The 19,986-nt window shown below is 38.6% G+C and overlaps 1 protein-coding gene across 3 annotated transcripts in view; it reads left to right on the top strand.

The window, feature by feature from the left end:
* Positions 1 to 19,986, top strand: part of LOC136259834 (uncharacterized) — a 449,685-nt gene that overhangs the window by 367,126 nt on the left and 62,573 nt on the right. For all 3 annotated transcript variants that reach the window (XM_066053387.1, XM_066053386.1, XM_066053388.1), the window contains 3 exons: positions 11,802 to 11,915; positions 11,964 to 12,055; positions 12,107 to 12,258. In XM_066053387.1, coding sequence (XP_065909459.1) covers positions 11,802 to 11,915; positions 11,964 to 12,055; positions 12,107 to 12,258 — 358 coding nt within the window. The remainder of the gene's footprint in view (positions 1 to 11,801; positions 11,916 to 11,963; positions 12,056 to 12,106; positions 12,259 to 19,986) is intronic.

Here is a 19,986-nt window from a genome sequence, read left to right as displayed (position 1 = left end):
GTGAATTGTCATTTGTTTGAAGAATGCACTTATGTGTGCCCCTATTCTTAAGTATCCTGACTTTCAGCAGCAGCTAAAGCTTTCCAGCTGTACACTGATGCTAGTGCTGTAGGTATTGGTGTTGTACTAGAACAAAGTGGCCATGTAGTTGCTTATACCAATAGATCTTTATCTGAATCTGAGAAGCATTATAGCAATATTATACAGAAAGAGTGTTTAGCAGTAGTTCATGCTTTGAAACAATTCCTGCACTATTTACAAGGTAGAAATTTTTCAGTGGTGATGGATCATGCCCCCTTACAGTGGCTGTCATCCCAAAAAATGGAAGGTCTACTTGCGAGGTGGGCTTTAGCAATACAAGAATACAACTTTACTATTATGTACAGAAAGGGGCTAGAAAATGGGAATGCTGATGCATTGTCCCAAAAGGACTACAATGATGTAGATCACACTGTTGCTGCCACTACTCAGCTTTCCATGCTGACTGACCAACTGCATCAACAACAGCTTAATGACCCTGTTATCTGCCACATCAATGAAGTACTTTGTGATGGTCATTCCCACCCACCTCGTGACACCAGATGGTGTCAATATCCACTTTCCTGTTATAGACAGTTATGGTCCCCATTGTGCTTAAATGACGGCATAGTGTGCCAAAAGTTCCTGTGTTAGTTCCTTTGATTCCAGAAAAATGTCATGCCACTGTGTTATCTCAACATCATGACTCCATGTCTGCAGCTCACTTAGGTGTTGACAAAACTACAGCTAGAATCCACCAGGTTGGGTATTGGGTAGGAATGCTAAATGACATAGATAAGTACTGTAGGAAATGCACAGTTTGTCAATGTACAAAGTCCACATTGCCAACCAATGCTCCTCTCTCTAATATACTCATTGGCAGACCCTGGGAAATGGCGGTAGTAGACATACTTGAAGTTCCAATCTCACAATACAACAATCGCTACTTACTTGTCATTCAAGACTACATGACCAAATGGGCAGAAGCAATTCCCTTACCTAACCAAATGGGAGAACATGTCACTAAGGAGTTGATTAAAGTGTTCAGTAGGTATGCCATCCCAGACATTCTTCGAGGCAGGAATTTCGAAAACACAATTTGCGGCAAACTCTTGATGCTTTTGGAGCAACAAAGACGCATACAACAACTTATCATCCTGCTGATGATGGCTTAGTTGAATGGTTTAACCACTATCTTCTTCAAATGCTTTGGGTTTTTGTCAATGAGAACAGTACCTGCCATTTGTCCTCTATGCATATCGCATAGCAGTACACTCATTTACGGGTGTTTCACCCTTTGAACTAAAACGTTTTGTAGAGGTGCACACAAACCCTCCCTAACACCCCATTTGCACTACCTTTTACCTGGGTAGAGCATGGCACGGCTCAAAACAAATTGCAGTGTGAATCAATTGAACCGTGCCGAACTGGATCCAGCACGGTACGACAAGGAGAGGTGGGCTGGCCTGGGATAGGGTACAGTGTGAACACATTCTGAGCTGGCCAACTCAGGTTAACAATGTACCTTGCTTCACAGCAAGTATATTCTCTGCTCTAAAACCGTTCTTCAAAATGGCTACAATGTACCGTAGTTCTGGTAGATTTTGTGACAGTTACGCTCAAATGATGCATTAATATTTCTGGCAAAAGGAGCACCCAATACCTTAAACATGACATCTATAACATTGTATGACTTATTTCAGCTGGTTCTATGCTTCCTCGCTACAATTCTAGTACCTTTTTATTAAGCACCTAAATAATCAAAAGTTCGTGCGCTTGTCTTAGCTAATTATTATTCGGTGCTCGCACTATCAAGCTCATGTCAGATGCAGTAGTGTGAACAAGTGCCAACCAGAGTTCAATAACCCGAGTTGAAAACACTCTGGCTAACCCAGGATAGTGTGAATGGGCTGTTACTCTGAAAACTGGCTATGATTTAACTTCGTACCAACATCAATTGTTGGCTAAACTTTCACAGTTGTATGATTTTGTTGAAGTACACAATGTTTAAGCAAGTTACAAACAAAAGTAGTACTTTGATGAACATACTTCACTCAGAAACTTTAAACAGGGTGACCCTGTGTTGTCAATTTCAACAGCAGGGAAACTGGATACTGAGTGGAATATACAATCAGAAATGAGTCCCACAACTTACACCACTAGTAGTGGGAACCGATCAAGGACTATACACATCAATAGAATTAGAAATTAGACCACAACTTCAAGCTTCTAGTACAACTTTAACTTTACCACCACTACAAGAAGATTGGTCACCACCATCAGTAGAACATCATTTTGTTGAAGATGACTTGTGAGGACCTTGATACCCTACTCAGATCAGAAGACCACCAGACCAATACCATCCCTGAAAGAAACACTTGCTTACACTAGGAGGGGTGAATGTAGTATATAGAACTATTAACTAACTAATGTAATTAACTTTTAACATTTATACAAGTGTGACAGAATCATTGTAACTGTATGACATCATATAACTACATAACATTATTATCATGTACCATATAAAACCATTATTGAGTCTGGCATTTAAACATTATTGAGCTGTTGTGAGAGATTTTGTATTTGTTCAGGTCTTACATATCAGGTACTTGTGTATAAAAGGAACAGGATGAGTTCTCTGTAGTTCTTTCACCTATCAGGTTAATGTGCCTAGAATCAAGACACACAATAGTATGTTGTGTGGCCAAGTACAGCCAGTGCAGGCACGCGACAGACAAGTGTGTATTTTACAGAAACCAAGAAAACACCATTTTCACGCATCTGTAGCTCGATAATGGTAGGTCAGAAATTACCCATTCTTGCTGTGGAAACTCCCTCAGGGTAGGGCACCTCCCATTCCAAATTTGAGCTGAATCTGCCTATCCATCACTGAGATACGCACCATCAAAGTTTGTCTTATTTTCTTCGTATTTATCTTCTTAATCTTTTCCTTCTTCGTCTTGCACAATTTAGAAAAATTGTAATAACTTGTGTGTGCTTTGGTTGATTTATTTAAAATTTGGAAGGCAATAAAAACGTAATACTGCAAATGTACAGTCCAATTTTGGTACAGATCAGAAAAAGAAGAGGGGAGTTATTTGCAATTTTTACAAAACTCCAAAGGTAATTTGTTGTCACGCCTCCTGGGTGAACCGCTTGACAGAATTACTTGAATATCGGTCTGTATATGGAGTAACTATCATAGTGCAAACATTTTGTGGTTTGAAAGAAATTGCATTAACAGTTATGGAGTTAAAACAAAACGCCAACTATGTGTAAAAAGCGCACGATCGAGTTTTGTTAATAAAAACAGTATTACTTGTCACGCCTACCAGGCAAACTAGTTTATGGAATCAGCTGAAAATAAGTACAGAGGTAAATTAATTGTTTTAGAACCAACCTTCAGTGGTTTATAAGGAATCAGATAAAAAACCACTGAACTACACTACGAAAGTCAACTAGGTGTAACAAGTACGTGATCAAGATATACTCTAATAGTGCAGTCACCCTAATAGAACATTCAGCTTCATAATAAATCTTTCTATTAGAATGTTCAGCTACAATCAAGTCACCATGTAGAGAATTCAGCTAACAACAAGTTACCCAAAATAGAGTTCAACTACAATCAAGTCACCCTGTAGAGAATTCAACTACAAACAAGTCACCCTGTAGTGAGTTCAGTTACAAATAAGTCACCCTGTAGAGAGTTCAACTACAAATAAGTCACCCTGTAGTGAGTTCAGTTACAAATAAGTCACCCTGGAGAGAGTTCAGCTACAAACTAGTCACCCTGGTGAGAGTTCAACTACAAAAAAGTCACCCTGTAGTGAGTTCAGTTACAAATAAGTCACCCTAGAGAGAAAAACAAGTCACCCTGTAGTAAGTTCAGTTGCAAACAAATCACCCTGTAGAGAGTTCGGTTACAAATAAGTCACCCTGTAGAGAGTTCAACTACAAACAAGTCACCCTGTAGAGAGTTCGGTTACAAATAAGTCACCCTATAGAGAGTTCAGCTACAAACAAATCACCCTGTAGAGAGTTCAGCAACAAACAAGTCACCCTGTAGACTTCAGCTACAAAAACGTTACCTTGTGGAGATTTCCGCTACAAAGTAGTCTACCTGTAGGAGAGAGGACATGTGATAATTTTCATAAAGTATTAATTTTGTAAAAAAATGTATCATAAAAAAGTAACCATAGAATTCAGGTCTTGATGTTTTCTGCCTTCTGCAGAAAAAGGCAAGTAAAAGAACTACAAAGCTGGCCACAGGCTGGCTTTGGAGTATACAAATACAAAAAGAAGTGATATCTATACAGAAACAGCCAAGCTGTGAAAAAAGGGTGCAGCCTCCAAAAAGCCAGGGTGAAAAAAGATGTGAAATCAAAGGTGGCAGTCAAGAAATGGCTGTGATGGTAGGTTAATGGCAAAAAATTTAATAACGACAATTCAGGTGAATTTGGTGCTGAATCCTAGGAGAAGGCAACACAAATTCACCTAAATTGTCGTTATTGCCATTAACCTACCATCACAGCCATTTCTTGGCCACCACCTTTGATACTCTAATAGTGCAGTCACCCTAATAGAACATCCAGCTGTGCAATAAGTCACTCTATTAGAACGTTCAGCTACAATCAACTCACCATGTAGAGAGTTCAGCTAACAGTATAAGGAGTTTAACTACAATCAAGTCACCCTTCTACTAGTATCAAAAACAAATAGCCCTGTAGAGAGTTCAGTTACAAACAAGTCACCCTGTAGAGAGTTCAACTACAAACAAGTCACCTTGAAGACAGTTCAGCAGCAAACAAATCACTTTGTAGAGAGTTCAGCTATGTTTTAAGTCACCCCATAAAGAGCTCAGTATAGATCAGCTAGAAACAATTCACCCTGTAGAGATCAGCTAGAAACATACCACCCTGTAGAGAGATCAGCTAGAAACAACTCACCCTGAAGAGAGTTCAGCTGGAAATAAAGCCACCCATAGAGAGATCAGCTAGAAACAAGTCACCATATACAGAATTCAGCTACATTTCATAGAGTATTTCTGCTAGAAATAAGCAACCCTGTGGAGAGTTCAGCTACAAACAAACTCTTTCAGTAGAAAGATCAGCTAGAAGCAAGTTATCCTGCAAATAGTTCAAATCTATTTGAAGTCATCCTGTAGAGAGATCAAGTAACCTTGTAAAGAGATAAGCTACATTTCAAATCACTGTGTTGAGAGATCACTCAAAACAAGTAACCTTGTAAAGAGACAAGCTACAATTCAAATAATCCTGTAGAGAGATCAGCTCAAAACAATTCACCCTGTAGAGATCAGCTTGAAACAATTCACCCTGTAGAGAGATCTGGTAGAAACAAGTCACCCTGTAGAGAAATCAGCTAGAAACAGTTCACCCTGTAGAGATCAGCTAGAAGCAAATCACCCTGTAGAGAGTTCAGCTGGAAACTGTGGAGAAATCAGCTAGAAAAAGTCACCCTGTACAGATCAACTAGAAACAAATCACCCTGTAGGGAGATCAGCTCAACACAAATTACCCTGTAGAGAGATCTTGTAGAAAAAAGTCACCGTGTAGAGAAATTAGCTAGAAACAATTAACCCTGTAGAGATCAGCTAGAAACAAATCTTGCTAGAAACAAGTCACCTTGTGGCGAAATTAGCTACATTTCAATCACCATGTAGAAAGATCAGCTTGAAACAAATCATCCTATAGAAGGATCAGTTAGAAACAAGTCACCCTGTAGAGAGATCAGCTAGAAACAAATCACCCTGTAGAAAGATCAGCTTGAAACAAATGACTCTGTTGAATTAGTCAGAGACAAGTCACCCTGTAGAGAGATCAGATAGAATGAAGTCCACACCATGTAGCACTACCAGAGAACAGTGCCATGAAACACCTATGGATTATCCATGAACAGTAAAATAATCCCCATTAAGTGCCATGAAAGTCATTTCATTGATACTTCATTGTAATATCCATGCCATGAAATACTCATGATTTTACGGTAATTTTATAGCACTGGCAAATTATTTCATGGCACAAGAAAATTTCATGGTTGCAGTGGCCATGAATTGTCAAATTTTCATAGGCAGTGTCCATGAATTTTTATAGGCAGTGTCCTTGAAAACTACATGGTTTACCATCATATTTTCATAGGATGTTCTCTGGGAGTTCAGCTAGAAATAAGTCACATCAGCTAGAAACAAATCACACTGTAGAAAGATCAGCTAGAAAAATCATTCTATAGAGAGATCAGCTGGAAACAAGGCACAGAGATCAGCGTGATCAAGTCACCCTGTAAGATCCCAACTACTTTTCAAGTCACCCCATGGAGAATACAAATCTCTCAGTAGAAAGATCATCTAGAAATAAATCACCCTGCATAGTATTCAGTTAGAAACAAATCCCCCTGTAGTGAGATCAGTTAGGCAAGTTACCGTGTTGCCTGCAAAGAGTTCAACTATTTTTCAAGTTACCCTGTAGAAAGCTCAGTAGAAACAAGCAGCCCTGTAGAGAGATCAGCTAGAAACAAATCACTCTGTAGAGAGATCAGCCTGAAACAAATCACCCTGTAGAGAAATCGGCTGGATCAAGTCATCCTGTAGAAAGATGAGCTAGAAACAATCACCCTGTAGAAATCAGCTAGAAACAAATTGCCCTGTAGAGAGATCAGCTAGAAACAAGTCACCCTGTAGAGAGATCAGGTAGAAACAAGTCACCCTGTAGAGAGTTCAGCTGGAAACAAGTCACCCTGTAGAAAGATGAGCTAGAAACAATTCACCCTGTAGAGATCGGCTAGAAATTAATTACCCTGTAGAGAGATCAGCTAGAAACAAGTCACCCTGTAGAGAGATCAGCTGGAAACAGGAGAGAATTCAGCTACATTTCATACAGTGTTTCAGCTAGAAATAAGCCACCATGTGGTGAGTTCAACTACAAACCATTCACCATATAGTCAAAGAATACAGTAACATTATAAAGCTCCCTGTAGAACTACATACACATTTCCCTGTAGAGTATTCAGCCGTAAACAGTTTAACCTGTCCACCTTATTAATTAAAGATTATTGCCTAAAGTACATGTAGCTAAACAAATCATTAAAATCTTCTTCTTCGTAAAACTCTTCTCTCTAGATCTGTGGTAAGGAAAAAGATAAAGTTAAAAAGAAATACCTAAAGCTGGTCATAGGCTGGCTTTAGGTACGAAATTACAAAAAGAAGTGATATCTAATCAAAAACAGCCAAGTTGTAAAAAAAGGGTGTGGCCTCCAAAAAAGCCAGGGTGAAAAAAGATGTGAAATCAAAGGTGGCAACCAAGAAATGGCTATGATGATAGGTTAATGGCAAAAATTGTAATAATGACAAATTATGATGTGCCATTTGTTTCAAAATCATGATGCCTATTTTGATGGGTCGATTTTTTGCAAAAACCAACACATTCACTTGGTGTGCATTTGTTTCAAAATTATGCCTCTTTTGATGGGTCAATTGCAAAAATCGACTCGGTTGTTTATAACACACATAAAAACTGACTCGGTTTTTGTAGTTAAAAGACGCATAAAAATTGACTTGGTTTTTATAAATAACTTGCAAAAATTGACTCGGTTTTTTGTGACATGCAAAAAAATGATTTGGTATTATAAAACCACGCAAAAACATCAACTCGGTATTTGTAGGTTACACGCAAAAAAAATTCAATAGCTGCCTCCTCGCCACAGTACTCTGGTTTCAGTTGATAAAACGTTAAAGGTCGGTCAAGGAGAGCCGAAGATGGCAAGTGAAGAAGAAAACGAGGTAGCAGATCACTGAAAGAAGATGTACAACAATGTGATGTACGCATATGGTAGCTTGCTAGCTTCACGCCTCAAGTTTAGTGCTAGCTAAGGGCCTATAAGCAAGTACTTGTTAGTTAGCTATCAAAAAATAATAAAAATCCCATAGCCTTAATGTTGTGGGGAAAATGAATTCTTGAAAGATTCAATTCTTGATTGAATATTATGCATGTAGCTGATGCACGAGATAAATTTAGCTACTGCCCACCACGACTAGAGTATGGAGCAGCATAGAGCATAGAAAAGTGTGAGGGGTGTCAGCAATATCATTAACAATCTTAAAGAACATAATTATGGAAGATCAATTTCTACGTATTTGGAGAGATGGCTAGTCAAGTTGACTTAAAAGTGATGACATCAGTCTAGAAAAAATGATGATTAACATGGTGTGCATTCACTGCATACATACATACATACATACATACACCAATATTACATGTTGCATACATTCACTTAGATCTTCTCCATGCATACCTGCATGATGTCCTCACTAAGTGAGGACCTCATCCACCCAACCACCACACCGTGACTCAAATAATACAGCATTATAATTTGAGTTGTAAATGGGCCAACCGAGGAGGGAAATATGGGCACTTTTTCATGATGGATAGGAAACATCAGCACACACACGTGCTGGATAGAAAACATCAGCACCCACACGTGCCAGATAGGAAACATCAGACACACACGTGCCAGATATGAAACATCAGCACACACACGTGCCGGATAGGACACATCAGCACACACACGTGCCAAATAGGAAACATCAGCACACACACGTGCCGGATAGGAAACATCAGCACACACACGTGCCGGATAGGGAACATCGGCACACACATGTGCCGGATAGGACACATCAACACACACATGTGCCGGAAAGGACACATCAGCACACACATGTACCGGAAAGGACACATCAGCACACACATGTGCCAGAAAGGACACATCAGCACACATGTGCTGGACATAATGCACACACAAGTGTTAGATGGGGTTTACCTAATTTTGTATTTTTTTAAGTGTTTTCCTTTGCAATTAAGCTTCAGCGCCCACCCTTCCTCGGTCGCCAGGAATCTTTCAACATAAATTAGGGACAGGGATGGTTGGGATAACTTTTCCTCAGTGTTCTAGAGATTTTCTCAACTGCTTCATGTACACTGTCAACAGGTGAGAAAAACGTGGCTGGAAACTTGCTCAACCAGTTTAATAACCTGTTACGTATGGCATGATCTGTACAATGTGCACATGATGCCTACGTTCCAATTCAATACAGCTGGCTAGATCACTGTATAAAACATAATATTAATTAACACAACACCACTGCATGTTAACTTCAATTTATTGTAAACAATAAATTACACAAATAAATCTGGCTGCTGTCCTTTGAACCATTTCAACTTGATGGATGTGACTCTGTGTACTGACATGGAGACCAAATGACAGAAGCATATTCAACAATTGGACAGACATAGCTATGTATGTTAGATAAGCTTAATTTGATCTAATCAAAAACAGCCAAACTGTAAAAAAAGGAGTGCGGCCCTTGAAAAGGCTATGGTGAAAAAAGATGTGAAATCCAAGGTGGCGGCCAAGAAATGGCTGTGATGGTAGGTTAATGGTAAAAATTTTAATAACAACAATTCAGGTGAATTTGGTGCCGCTTAGTCAATTGGCACCAAATTGGCATAAATCTAATGGATTTTGTGGCTATTATATCCAGGAATAACCCCGGCAACTCATATACACAGTCACCAGCAAATAACGAGCCACATTCCAGCAATCCATTACAAAACTTGAAAGCCACAACAGAAGTTCAATGCCATACAGTCACTGGCACACCACATTCCATCACAATATTTTATTGTGCCATGGATGTGCATAATGATTAATGAAATCCACATCACAAGCTCGATGGTGCACACTACATAGAGGTGGTAACCCTATAGGCTTGTTGCCTTTTGTATTTACCTTACTTTTGTGGCTAATCTATTAAAAATTAAATAGAAGATTATGCTTAAAACACCTTTCCTAGAGACTTTGTTCTTCACACCTTGTTTATAAGGCATCTGGCAATTATGAACGCTCTTCACACCTTGTTTATAAGACATCTGGCAAATATAAACGTTCGCATGGGGCGTGGCACTAAATGGAATAAAAGATTTCTGCTTAAAATTAGGCATGCGTCTATTATGCCGGCATAATTTCGGGAATAATAGGCACTGAAAAGCATTGGGGAATATTCCGGAATAATCGGATGAATTCTAAGAATAATTGGTACAAAATCATAAGTTTTTGTTGTGGTGCTGTGTAAAAATCTTTTAGATTTATTACCAAAACAGTGCAAGCATAAAAACGGTGAAAACGATCGAGATACTCTAATAGAGCAGTCACTTACTCTAATAGAGCAGTCAACTTTGAGTCCATAATTCTAATAGAGCAGTCACTTGTTTAAAAACCTAACAAAAATACTAATTTGCCACACATATTTGGGAATAATTTGAGAATAATAGGTAGACTCAGGAATAAATTTGAGCATAATAGGTGAATAAAAAAAGAAGTGCCAGAAAGAATAATAGGAAGATTTTGGAGCATAATAGACTTAAGCCTACTTAAAATGCCATCCCTAGGGAACTTACGCTTCTGCATGCTTCCACAACTTGTTTATCAGTCATTGGGGCTTATTTCCACTTCATGTCTTTAAAAGTTATTGTAGGGATTAGAGGTTTGATCTAAGAAAATATGCGTATAGGCAAACCAAAATTAGGTAGTGCCAGTGCTAGATGGACTGCACAAACACGGGTATGTTGACAGGTTTAACGTGACAGTAGGTGTAACATAAGATAGAGAAATAAAGTGAAATATGTGTAAATACGCGTATTCATATTTTAGCGAGGTCGCAAAACGATGATGATGATGACAACTCCTAAAGATTTTTTTATCACGTAACACCATACAAATCTATTGAGAGATGTTGCATAATCCAGGACTAATATTGTGAAACCGACCCTACACGTAAATAACTCACAGTAGTGGCCGCGCGTCTTTTGTTTGGGCGTACGCTTTGTAGTTTCTTGGCCGCGCCTTGATATAAATGTTACATATATAAAATACTATATAGTCTAACCCATACCAGTGAAGAAGAAACCAAAGCTAAACCCAACCCTAACGCTAACGCGATGTTTGCCTGTTAAACATAATGATGACTTTCACTGTCTGCATGAAGGTAAGTTTTTGGGTGAGTTCAAGGTGAGCTAGGATTGGCCACTCCAATCCTAGCTCACCTCGAATTCATCCAAAAACCTACCTTCATACAACTAGTGTGTTTGATACTCGAGTTATACAACAAATGACCAGCTAAGTAAATATTTGCACCATGACCGGTGACCAGCTAAATATACACTTCGAAAAAAGAACAAAACAAAGAAATGAAGCTGATTTTTATCTTGGAATTCGTGATTCTCCTCAAATTTGGTATGCAGACTTCTGAAGGTGTAGGATATTTGCAGCAAACATTGTCCCATTTAAACACAAAGCTATACGTTTACATGAAAATTGTGTTATGTTATTCCTGTTAAGACCACGAAAAGTTAATTATATGTTTCTGATTCTCTTCCTGGTCATTTTTTTTGCTGAATGAATTGTGCAATCACTATACAATATTTTATAATATTTTATATCTGTTGAAAAGTTTTCATGTCTTGTAAACACTTTTTTTTATAAAGATGCACTAACTTTATACATCAACTTTGTTTTTCCCTATAGCCTGCTAATTCCATCTACTGCTACGTATGTCAAATGTAGTGTACCACATCAAAAAAAAAAGCCTGGTCACCTGGGGGAATTGGTAGGACCAGAAACATATAATTAACTTTGCACAGCCTAATAACACACTAGTATAGAGAGGTGGCTTCTTGTATCACATGACACACTACTCTGTGCCTTGATCTCTGTAGGAAAATGCTGTTGTGATGAAGTGATGCAAACTTATCAGAATTTTAGCATCACTTGGAATGTTACTGCTGTGGGTGACACTGTAGTAGTTGACTGTAAAGGAGATGGATTAACAGGTACTACTAATGTTAGCCAGAATGCACGCTGTTTAGTGATAAATGCAGGAAACGTATCACGTACTTGTGGTGCTGATAACCAGTGGAAGCCTGCTAAAATATTCTGCATACGTAATCAATTTACAATGCTCACAGATCAGGTATTGTACAACAGTGTCTTTGTGGTATATATTATTCTTCATTAATTGCAGGTATCTAGCCTCAGCAACTTGAGCAACACTGAGCAACTCGATCAAACCAACAGTATTGTAGAAACACTAGTGAGTGTAACAAAACCAGATGAGCAATCACTTTATCCACAAGAATTAAGTTCAACGGTAGATATTATTTCTACAATTAGCAAGTATGAATTTACTGTGCATTTCTGGTGTATGTGTCTGCAGATGTGTTTGTGCCTGCAGATGTGTTTGTGTACTATACTGGAAAATGTGGTGACCTTATCTACTAGGTCACATTGGGACTCACCTAATAATTTAATACTAGTGTGTTTGAAAATTTTACTTTAAAAATGAAGTAACACTTCTTGGTACCAGTGTCATTATTTTGATATCTACTTACTCTAATATACGAGACAAGCACACACAAATAAACATACCACACGTTAGCTTTCTTCCCTACGTAAGTCAACATATTATAGTACTTTCTACGACTCTCTACATTATCTATATAATTATTCATAGCTAGCTGTTGAACAGGAGGAAATCTCTCGTGGATGGGGAACTCCAGTATCCTCCAGGCTGCTTATATTATATATATATATATATATATATATATATATATTTATATATGTACCACTTTCACACCTCAGATCAAAGGAAAGCCAGTGCACATATATCACATATTGCACTGACTCAAAATGTTAACGCACTGCTACCAGTGCATATATCTTGTTAAGGCAGTGTGTATATCTCGTTAACTTGAGACATTGCACACCTAATAGGAGTGCACACTATATCCAGAAATTATCAGATTTCTTTGATGTTATACTGTTATCCTCTTCTCTTATATAAGGAATCAAGCAAGCTGTAATTGTGGGATTGAATTATGCCAAACAACTTGTGATTGTGGGATTCAATTTTAATAAATCAACAGTAGTTTTATTATTTTTAATGTAGCAATTAAAGTAACATAATTAACACTAGTCTCTTAAAATTGCTATATTAGCAATAATAAAATAAACTACTGTTTGATGTATTAAAATTGAATCCCACGATCACAGTTTGTTTGGCAAAATTCAATCCCACAATCACAGCTTACTTGGTTCCCTATATAAGAGAAAGGTATAGCAACTAAAGCTATTGCCAATTAGGTGAGTCTACATGCTAAAGTAAACATATTAGTTATACCATGGGCACTCATGCTTTGCCTGTATATATGCACTCGCACTCGGGCCTGCGGCCCTCGTGCTTGTGCAGGCAAAGCACTCATGCCTGTGGTATAACTATTACATATATTACAAAGTGTGGCCAAAGGTATCTATGCTAAAACAAAACAGAACTAAATGCCACCAGTAGGTTTTGAACCACAACCAAACCACAGCATGTAAGGCAGTTGCACCTTCCCTCTATGGCTTTTAATGGAATGTTTCCTACACCATGACGTTCAACACACTCTGATGGACAAGCAAAAAAATATGCAGAAACTTGCAGTAAAGCTCTTATGATAGCCAGATACTTAACACTTCATTTTGAGCATGACTCATGTCAATACATACGTATGTACAAGACTGCTGAGCAAGGACCATGAACATGTAAACACATGATAAAAAATTCTCACCAAATGGTGACAGTGACAAAAGTTTTCACAAACAGAAATCTAACCCTGACTTTTGGGATAACAACGTCTGTGGATTTGACTGAATGTTTCTTCTACAACAGTGCCTACAACACATTGTAGAAAAACACGTAGCAATTTATACCAAACTACTTAAAAGCAAAGTGGCTAAGTCACCTCACTTTCAGCTGTTCTGCTTGCTAAAACAGTATGCAGAGTGTGCTTACAATGTGTGTGTGTTTGCACCTATTTTAAGTAGGTGGGTGTATTGATTTTACAACATGATTACTAGTTACTTACTTTCTAGTTACTACTAATTATTGTATCTGTAATTCAGTTACTTTTTGGTCATGCAGTTGTAACTAGTTACAAATCACTAGTTGGAAGTGAATTACAAGATATTCAATGTGATGACACTTTAAATTAATATCAAGACACACGGTAGTGTGTCGTGCGGCCCAAGAAGCCGGTGCGCAACCCCGTGAGTATATTGACAGGAAGAAAGAAAACGCAATTTTCGCACCTCCGTAGCTCTGTGCTGCCTTGATGAAACAAGACGAATTTTGCTGTGTACATTCCCTCCAACTTCAGTACTCCACATTCCAAATTTGAGCGAAATCGCTTCAGGCATTCCTGAGATATGTGACTTCAAAAATTGGCTTAGTTTCTTCGTTTTTTTCTTCTTATTTTTCTTCCTCTTTTCGCACACTTAGGCCCTCATTTGGTGATTATTAGTTTCTCATCCACCGCCCGCATCCTTCTTAAGCTACCGCATGGTAAGCCATTATTTTACTCTGTGCATGCTCAGAAGAACACGTGATACCAAACTGTTCCAATTTTTTGTTGATGAACGCTACAATGCGCTATATATCGCCAGGAGAACTATTGTTTCCTTAGCAAATTGCTGCAGTGCCAGTTGCAATCGTGTTCTATCTTTTTTTTAATGTAATTTAAACAGGGAGACAGCATCAGCAAAAGCTGTAGACTTAATCAAAGCAGGCTTTCAGTTTACTGTCGAAAAACAGTTGGCGATCACGAAAAGTAGAATCAGCTGGTGAAGGAAATGTTTGTAATAAGAAAGAAAGACAATTTGGACAAGGTCTGTACATCAGTGTGTTAATATTATAAAATAATGGTATAATGGTAATACCCTCCCGCCCGCATCATAATAATTAGAAAGGCTGGATGAGAAACTAATAATCACCAAATAGGGGCCGTACAAAAACTGCTATAAAACGCGAACGCGTTATCCGATTGCCTTGAAATTTGGCACACAGAAGGGGGGTATATAGGCGCATCTCGGTACCAACTTTGGCTGGAATACCATAAACAGGCAAAGAGTTATGAGCGATTATGCACGAAAAGTAACACCAATATGTTGTCACGCCTACAGGGTAAACCTCGTATGGGAAGAAGTTGAAAATCGGTGGGTGAATAGGTTAACTATTGAACCTCAAACCTTTTGTGGTTTGAAAGAAATCTTGCTAAAAACCAGGAAGATACAACAACAAAACCAACAATGTGTAACAATTACGCAACCGAGATTAGCTAATAAAAAACGAATACTTGCCACGCCTACCAGATAAACCGCTTGGGGTAATGCTTTGAAATTCACTGTACAGATGGAGTAATCATCTTAGAAAGGCTCTTCAATGGTGTAGAAGAATCAGACTTAAAGTCACGGAGTTATAACACGAAATCCAACTTGGTGTAGCAAGTGCGAGATCGAGATACTCTAATAGAGCAGTCATCCTAATAGAGCAGTCACCCTGAACAGAATTCAAGAGATCAGTTAGAAATAAGTAACCTGTATAGAGATCAGCTACAAACAAATCACCCTGTAGAGAGTTCAGCTACAAACAATTCACCCTGTTCAGACATCAGTTAGAGGAAGTTTTCTTGTAGAGAGTTCAGTTACAAACAAATCACCCTGTTGAAAGATCAGCTAGAAGATGTCACCTTGTAGATAGTTCAGTTACAAAGAAACCACCATGTAGAGAATTCAGCTACAAACTAGTGACCCTGTAGATACATCAGCTAGAAGAAGTTACCTTGTAGAGAGTTCAGCTACAAAGAAACCATCCTGTAAAGAGCTCAGCTGCAAACAAATCACCTATACAGAATTCAGCTACAAACAAATCACCCTGTAGAGAGATCAGCTAGAAGAAGTTACCTTGTAGATAGTTCAGCTACTAACAAATCATCCCGTAGAGAGATCAGCTAAAAGAAGTTACCTTGTAGATAGTTCAGCTACAAACAATTCACCCTGTACAGAGCTCAGTTAAAAGAGGTTTCCTTGTAGAGAGTTCAGCTACAAACAAATCACCCTGTAGAGAGATCAGTTAGAAGAAGTTACCTTGTAGATCGTTCAGCTACAAACAATTCACCCTGTAAAGAGATCAGCTAGAAGAAGTCACCTTGTAGAGAGTTCAGCTACAAAGAAACCATCATGTAGAGAATTCAGCCACAAACAAATCACATGTAGAGAGTTCAGCTACAAACAAATCTCCCTGTAGAGAGATCAGCTAGAAAAAGTTTCCTTGTAGAGAGTTCTGCTACAAACAAATCACCCTGTAGAAAGATCAGCTAGAAGAAATCACCTTGTAGAGAGTTCAGCTTCAGAGAAACAATCATGTGAGAGTTCAGCTACAAACAAATTGTCCTGTAGAGAGATCAGCTAGAAGAAGTTGCCTTGTAGAGAGTTCAGCTACAAAGAAACCATCATGTAGAGAGTTCAGCTACAAACAAATCACCCTGTAGAAAGATCAGCTATAGAAGAAATCACCTTGTAGAGAGTTCAGCTACAAAGAAACCATCATGTAGAGAGTTCAGCTACAAACAAATTGTCCTGTAGAGAGATCAACTAGAAGAAATTACCTTGTAGAGAGTTCAGCTACAAAGAAACCATCATGTAGAGAGTTCAGCTGCAAACAAATCACCTGTAGAGAATTAAGCTACAAACAAATCTCCCTGTAGAGAGATCAGCTAGAAGAAGTCACCTTGCAGGGAGTTCAGTTACGAAGAAACCACCATGTAGAGAGTTCAGCTTCAAACAAATCACCTGTAGAGAGTTCAGCTAGAAACAAGTCACCCTGTAGAGAGATCAGCTAGAAACAAGTCACCTTGTAGAGAGTTCAGCTAGAAGAAGTCACATTGTAGAGAGTTCAGCTACAAAGAAACTACCATGTAGAGAGTTCAGCTGCAAACAAATCACCCTGTAGAGAACTCAACTACAAACAAATCGCCCTGTAGAAAGATTAGCTAGAAGAAGTTACCTTATAGGGAGTTCAGCTACGAACAGATCACCCTGTAGAGAGTTCAGCTACAAGCAAATCACCCTGTAGAGAGTTCAGTTACAAAGAAACCACCATGTAGAGAGTTCAGCTACAAAAAAATCAATCACTCTGTAGAGAGTTCAGCTAGAAGAATCCACCTTGTAGAGAGTTCAACTGCAAATAAATCACCCTGTAGAGAATTCAGCTACAAACAAATCACCCTGTAGAAAGATCAGCTAGAAGAAGTTACCTTGTAGAGAGTTCAGCTACAAAGAAACCACCATGTAGAGAGTTCAGCTGCAAACAAATCACCTGTAGAGAGTTCAGCTAGAAACAAGTCACCCTGTAGAGAGATCAGCTAAAAACAAGTCACCCTGTAGAGAGTTCAGCTAGAAGAAGTCACATTGTAGAGAGTTCAGCTACAAAGAAACTACCACGTAGAGAGTTCAGCTGCAAACAAATCACCCTGTAGAGAACTCAGCTACAAACAAATCGCCCTGTAGAAAGATCAGCTAGAAGAAGTTACCTTGTAGAGATTTCAGCTACAAACAAATCACCCTGTAGAGAGTTCAGCTACAAAGAAATCATCATGTAAAGAGTTCAACTGCAAACAAATCATCCTGTAGAGAGTTCAGCTAGAAGAAGTCACCTTTTAGAGAGTTCAGCTACAAAAAGATCACCCTGTAGAGAGTTCAGCTAGAAGAAGTCACCTTTTAGAGAGTTCAGCTACAAAGCAACCACCATAATCACCCTGTAGAAAGATCAGCTAGAAGAAGTTACCTTGTAGAGAGTTCAGATACAAAGAAACCACCATGTAGAGAGTTCAGCTGCAAACAAATCACCTGTAGACAGTTCAGCTAGAAACAAGTCACCCTGTAGAGAGTTCAGCTAGAAGAAGTCACATTGTAGAGAGTTCAGCTACAATGAAACTCCCATGCAGAGAGTTCAGCTGCAAACAAATCACCCTGTAGAGAACTCAGCTACAAACAAATATGCAGTGTAAAAAGATCAGCTAGAAGAAGTTACCTTGTAGAGAGTTCAGCTACAAAAAAACCACCATGTAGAGAGTTCAGCTACAAACAAATCACCTGTAGAGAGTTCAGCTAGAAACAAGTCACCCTGTAGAGAGATCAGCTAGAAACAAGTCACCTTGTAGAGAGTTCAGCTAGAAGAAGTCACATTGTAGAGAGTTCAGCTACAAAGAAACTACCATGTAGAGAGTTCAGCTGCAAACAAATCACCCTGTAGAAAGTTCAGCTATGAACAGATCACCCTGTAGAGAGATCAGCTAGAAACAAGTCACCCTGTAGAGAGTTCAGCTAGAAGAAATTACCTTGTAGAGAGTTCAGCTAAAAAGAAACCACCATTTAGAGAGTTCAGCTGCAAACAAATCACCCAGTAGAAAGTTCAGCTATGAACAGATCACCCTGTTGAGAGTTCAGTTAGAAACAAGCAATCCTGTAGAGAGATCACCTAGAAGTATCACCTTGTAGAGAGTTCAGCTACAAACAAATCACCTGTAGAGAGTTCAGCTACAAACAAATCACCCTGTAGAGAGATCAGCTAGAAGAAGTCACCTTGTAGAGAGTTCAGCTATAAAGAAACCACCATGTAGAGAATTCAGCTGCAAACAAACACCCTGTAGAGAACTCAGCTACAAACAAATCGCCCTGTAGAAAGATCAGCTAGAAGAAGTTACCTTGTAGGGATTTCAGCTACAAACAAATCACCCTGTAGAGAGTTCAGCTACAAAGAAACCATTCTGTAAAGAGCTCAGCTGCAAATAAATCACCTGTACAGAATTCAGCTACAAACAAATCACCCTGTAGAGACATCAGCTAGAAGAAATTACCTTGTAGATAGTTCAGCTACAAACAAATCACCCTGTAGAAAGATCAGTTAGAAGAAGTTACCTTGGAGAGAGTTCAGCTACAAAGAAACCATTTTGTAAAGAGCTCAGCTGCAAACAAATCACCTGTACAGAATTCAGCTACAAACAAATCACCCTGTAGAGAGATCAGCTATAAGAAGTTACCTTGTAGATAGTTCAGCTACAAACAGATCTCCCTGTAGAGAGATCAGCTAGAAGAAATTACCTTGTAGAGAGTTCAGCTACAAAGAAACCACCATGTAGAGAGTTCAGCTGCAAAGAAATCACCCTGTAGAAAATTCTGCCAGAAACAAATTGCCCTGTAGAAAGATCAGTTAGAAGAAGTTACCTTTTAGAGAGTTCAGCTACAATTTATTAGCCTACAAAGAAACCATTCTGTAAAGAGCTCAGCTGCAAACAAATCACCTGTACAGAATTCAGCTACAAATACATCACCCTGTAGAGAGATCAGCTAGAAGAAGTTACCTTGTAGATCGTTCAGCTACAAACAATTCACCCTGTAGAGAGAGCAATTAGAAGAAGTCACCTTGTAGAGTGTTCAGTTACAAAGAAACCACCATGGAGATTTCTGTAATCAATATATGTGACCAGATTTGCGAAAAGGGGTCTTCCACACACATCCAATTCCGTAAACGTTGGAGACCATAACTCAGTGTTCAAGTAACATATTAACCTGAAAATTCACCATGTATTCAGCTATAGTGGTGCTCACCACTGCCCAAATTTCAAGGCAATAGCTCTTTCCAATCTGAAGTTATCAATTGTCAAAGTTGGCAAATTGGATGTGTGTGGAAGACCCCTTTTCGCAAATCCGGTCACATATGTATTATATATATATATATATATATATATATATAATTTGTACATTTACTGATAAAATATTTAAAGTACATCTACTTCATCTTTTCTTCTTCCTGTAGTAAAGAAAAAAAAACATAGGTTTAAAAAGTCCCAAAGCTGGCCATAGGCCGGCTTTGGGGTATACAAATACAAAAAGAAATGAAATCTAATCCAAAACAGCTAAGCTGTAAAAAAAGTTTGCGGCCCTCAGAAAGGCTATGGTGAAAAAAGATGTGAAATCTAAGGTGGCGGCCAAGAAATGGCTGTGATGGTAGGTTAATGGTAAAAATTT

Source organism: Dysidea avara, chromosome 7 (genome assembly GCF_963678975.1).
Source record: "Dysidea avara chromosome 7, odDysAvar1.4, whole genome shotgun sequence".
In the NCBI taxonomy this organism is placed as follows: Eukaryota; Metazoa; Porifera; class Demospongiae; order Dictyoceratida; family Dysideidae; genus Dysidea; species Dysidea avara.
This window is presented reverse-complemented; position numbering and strand designations above follow the sequence as displayed.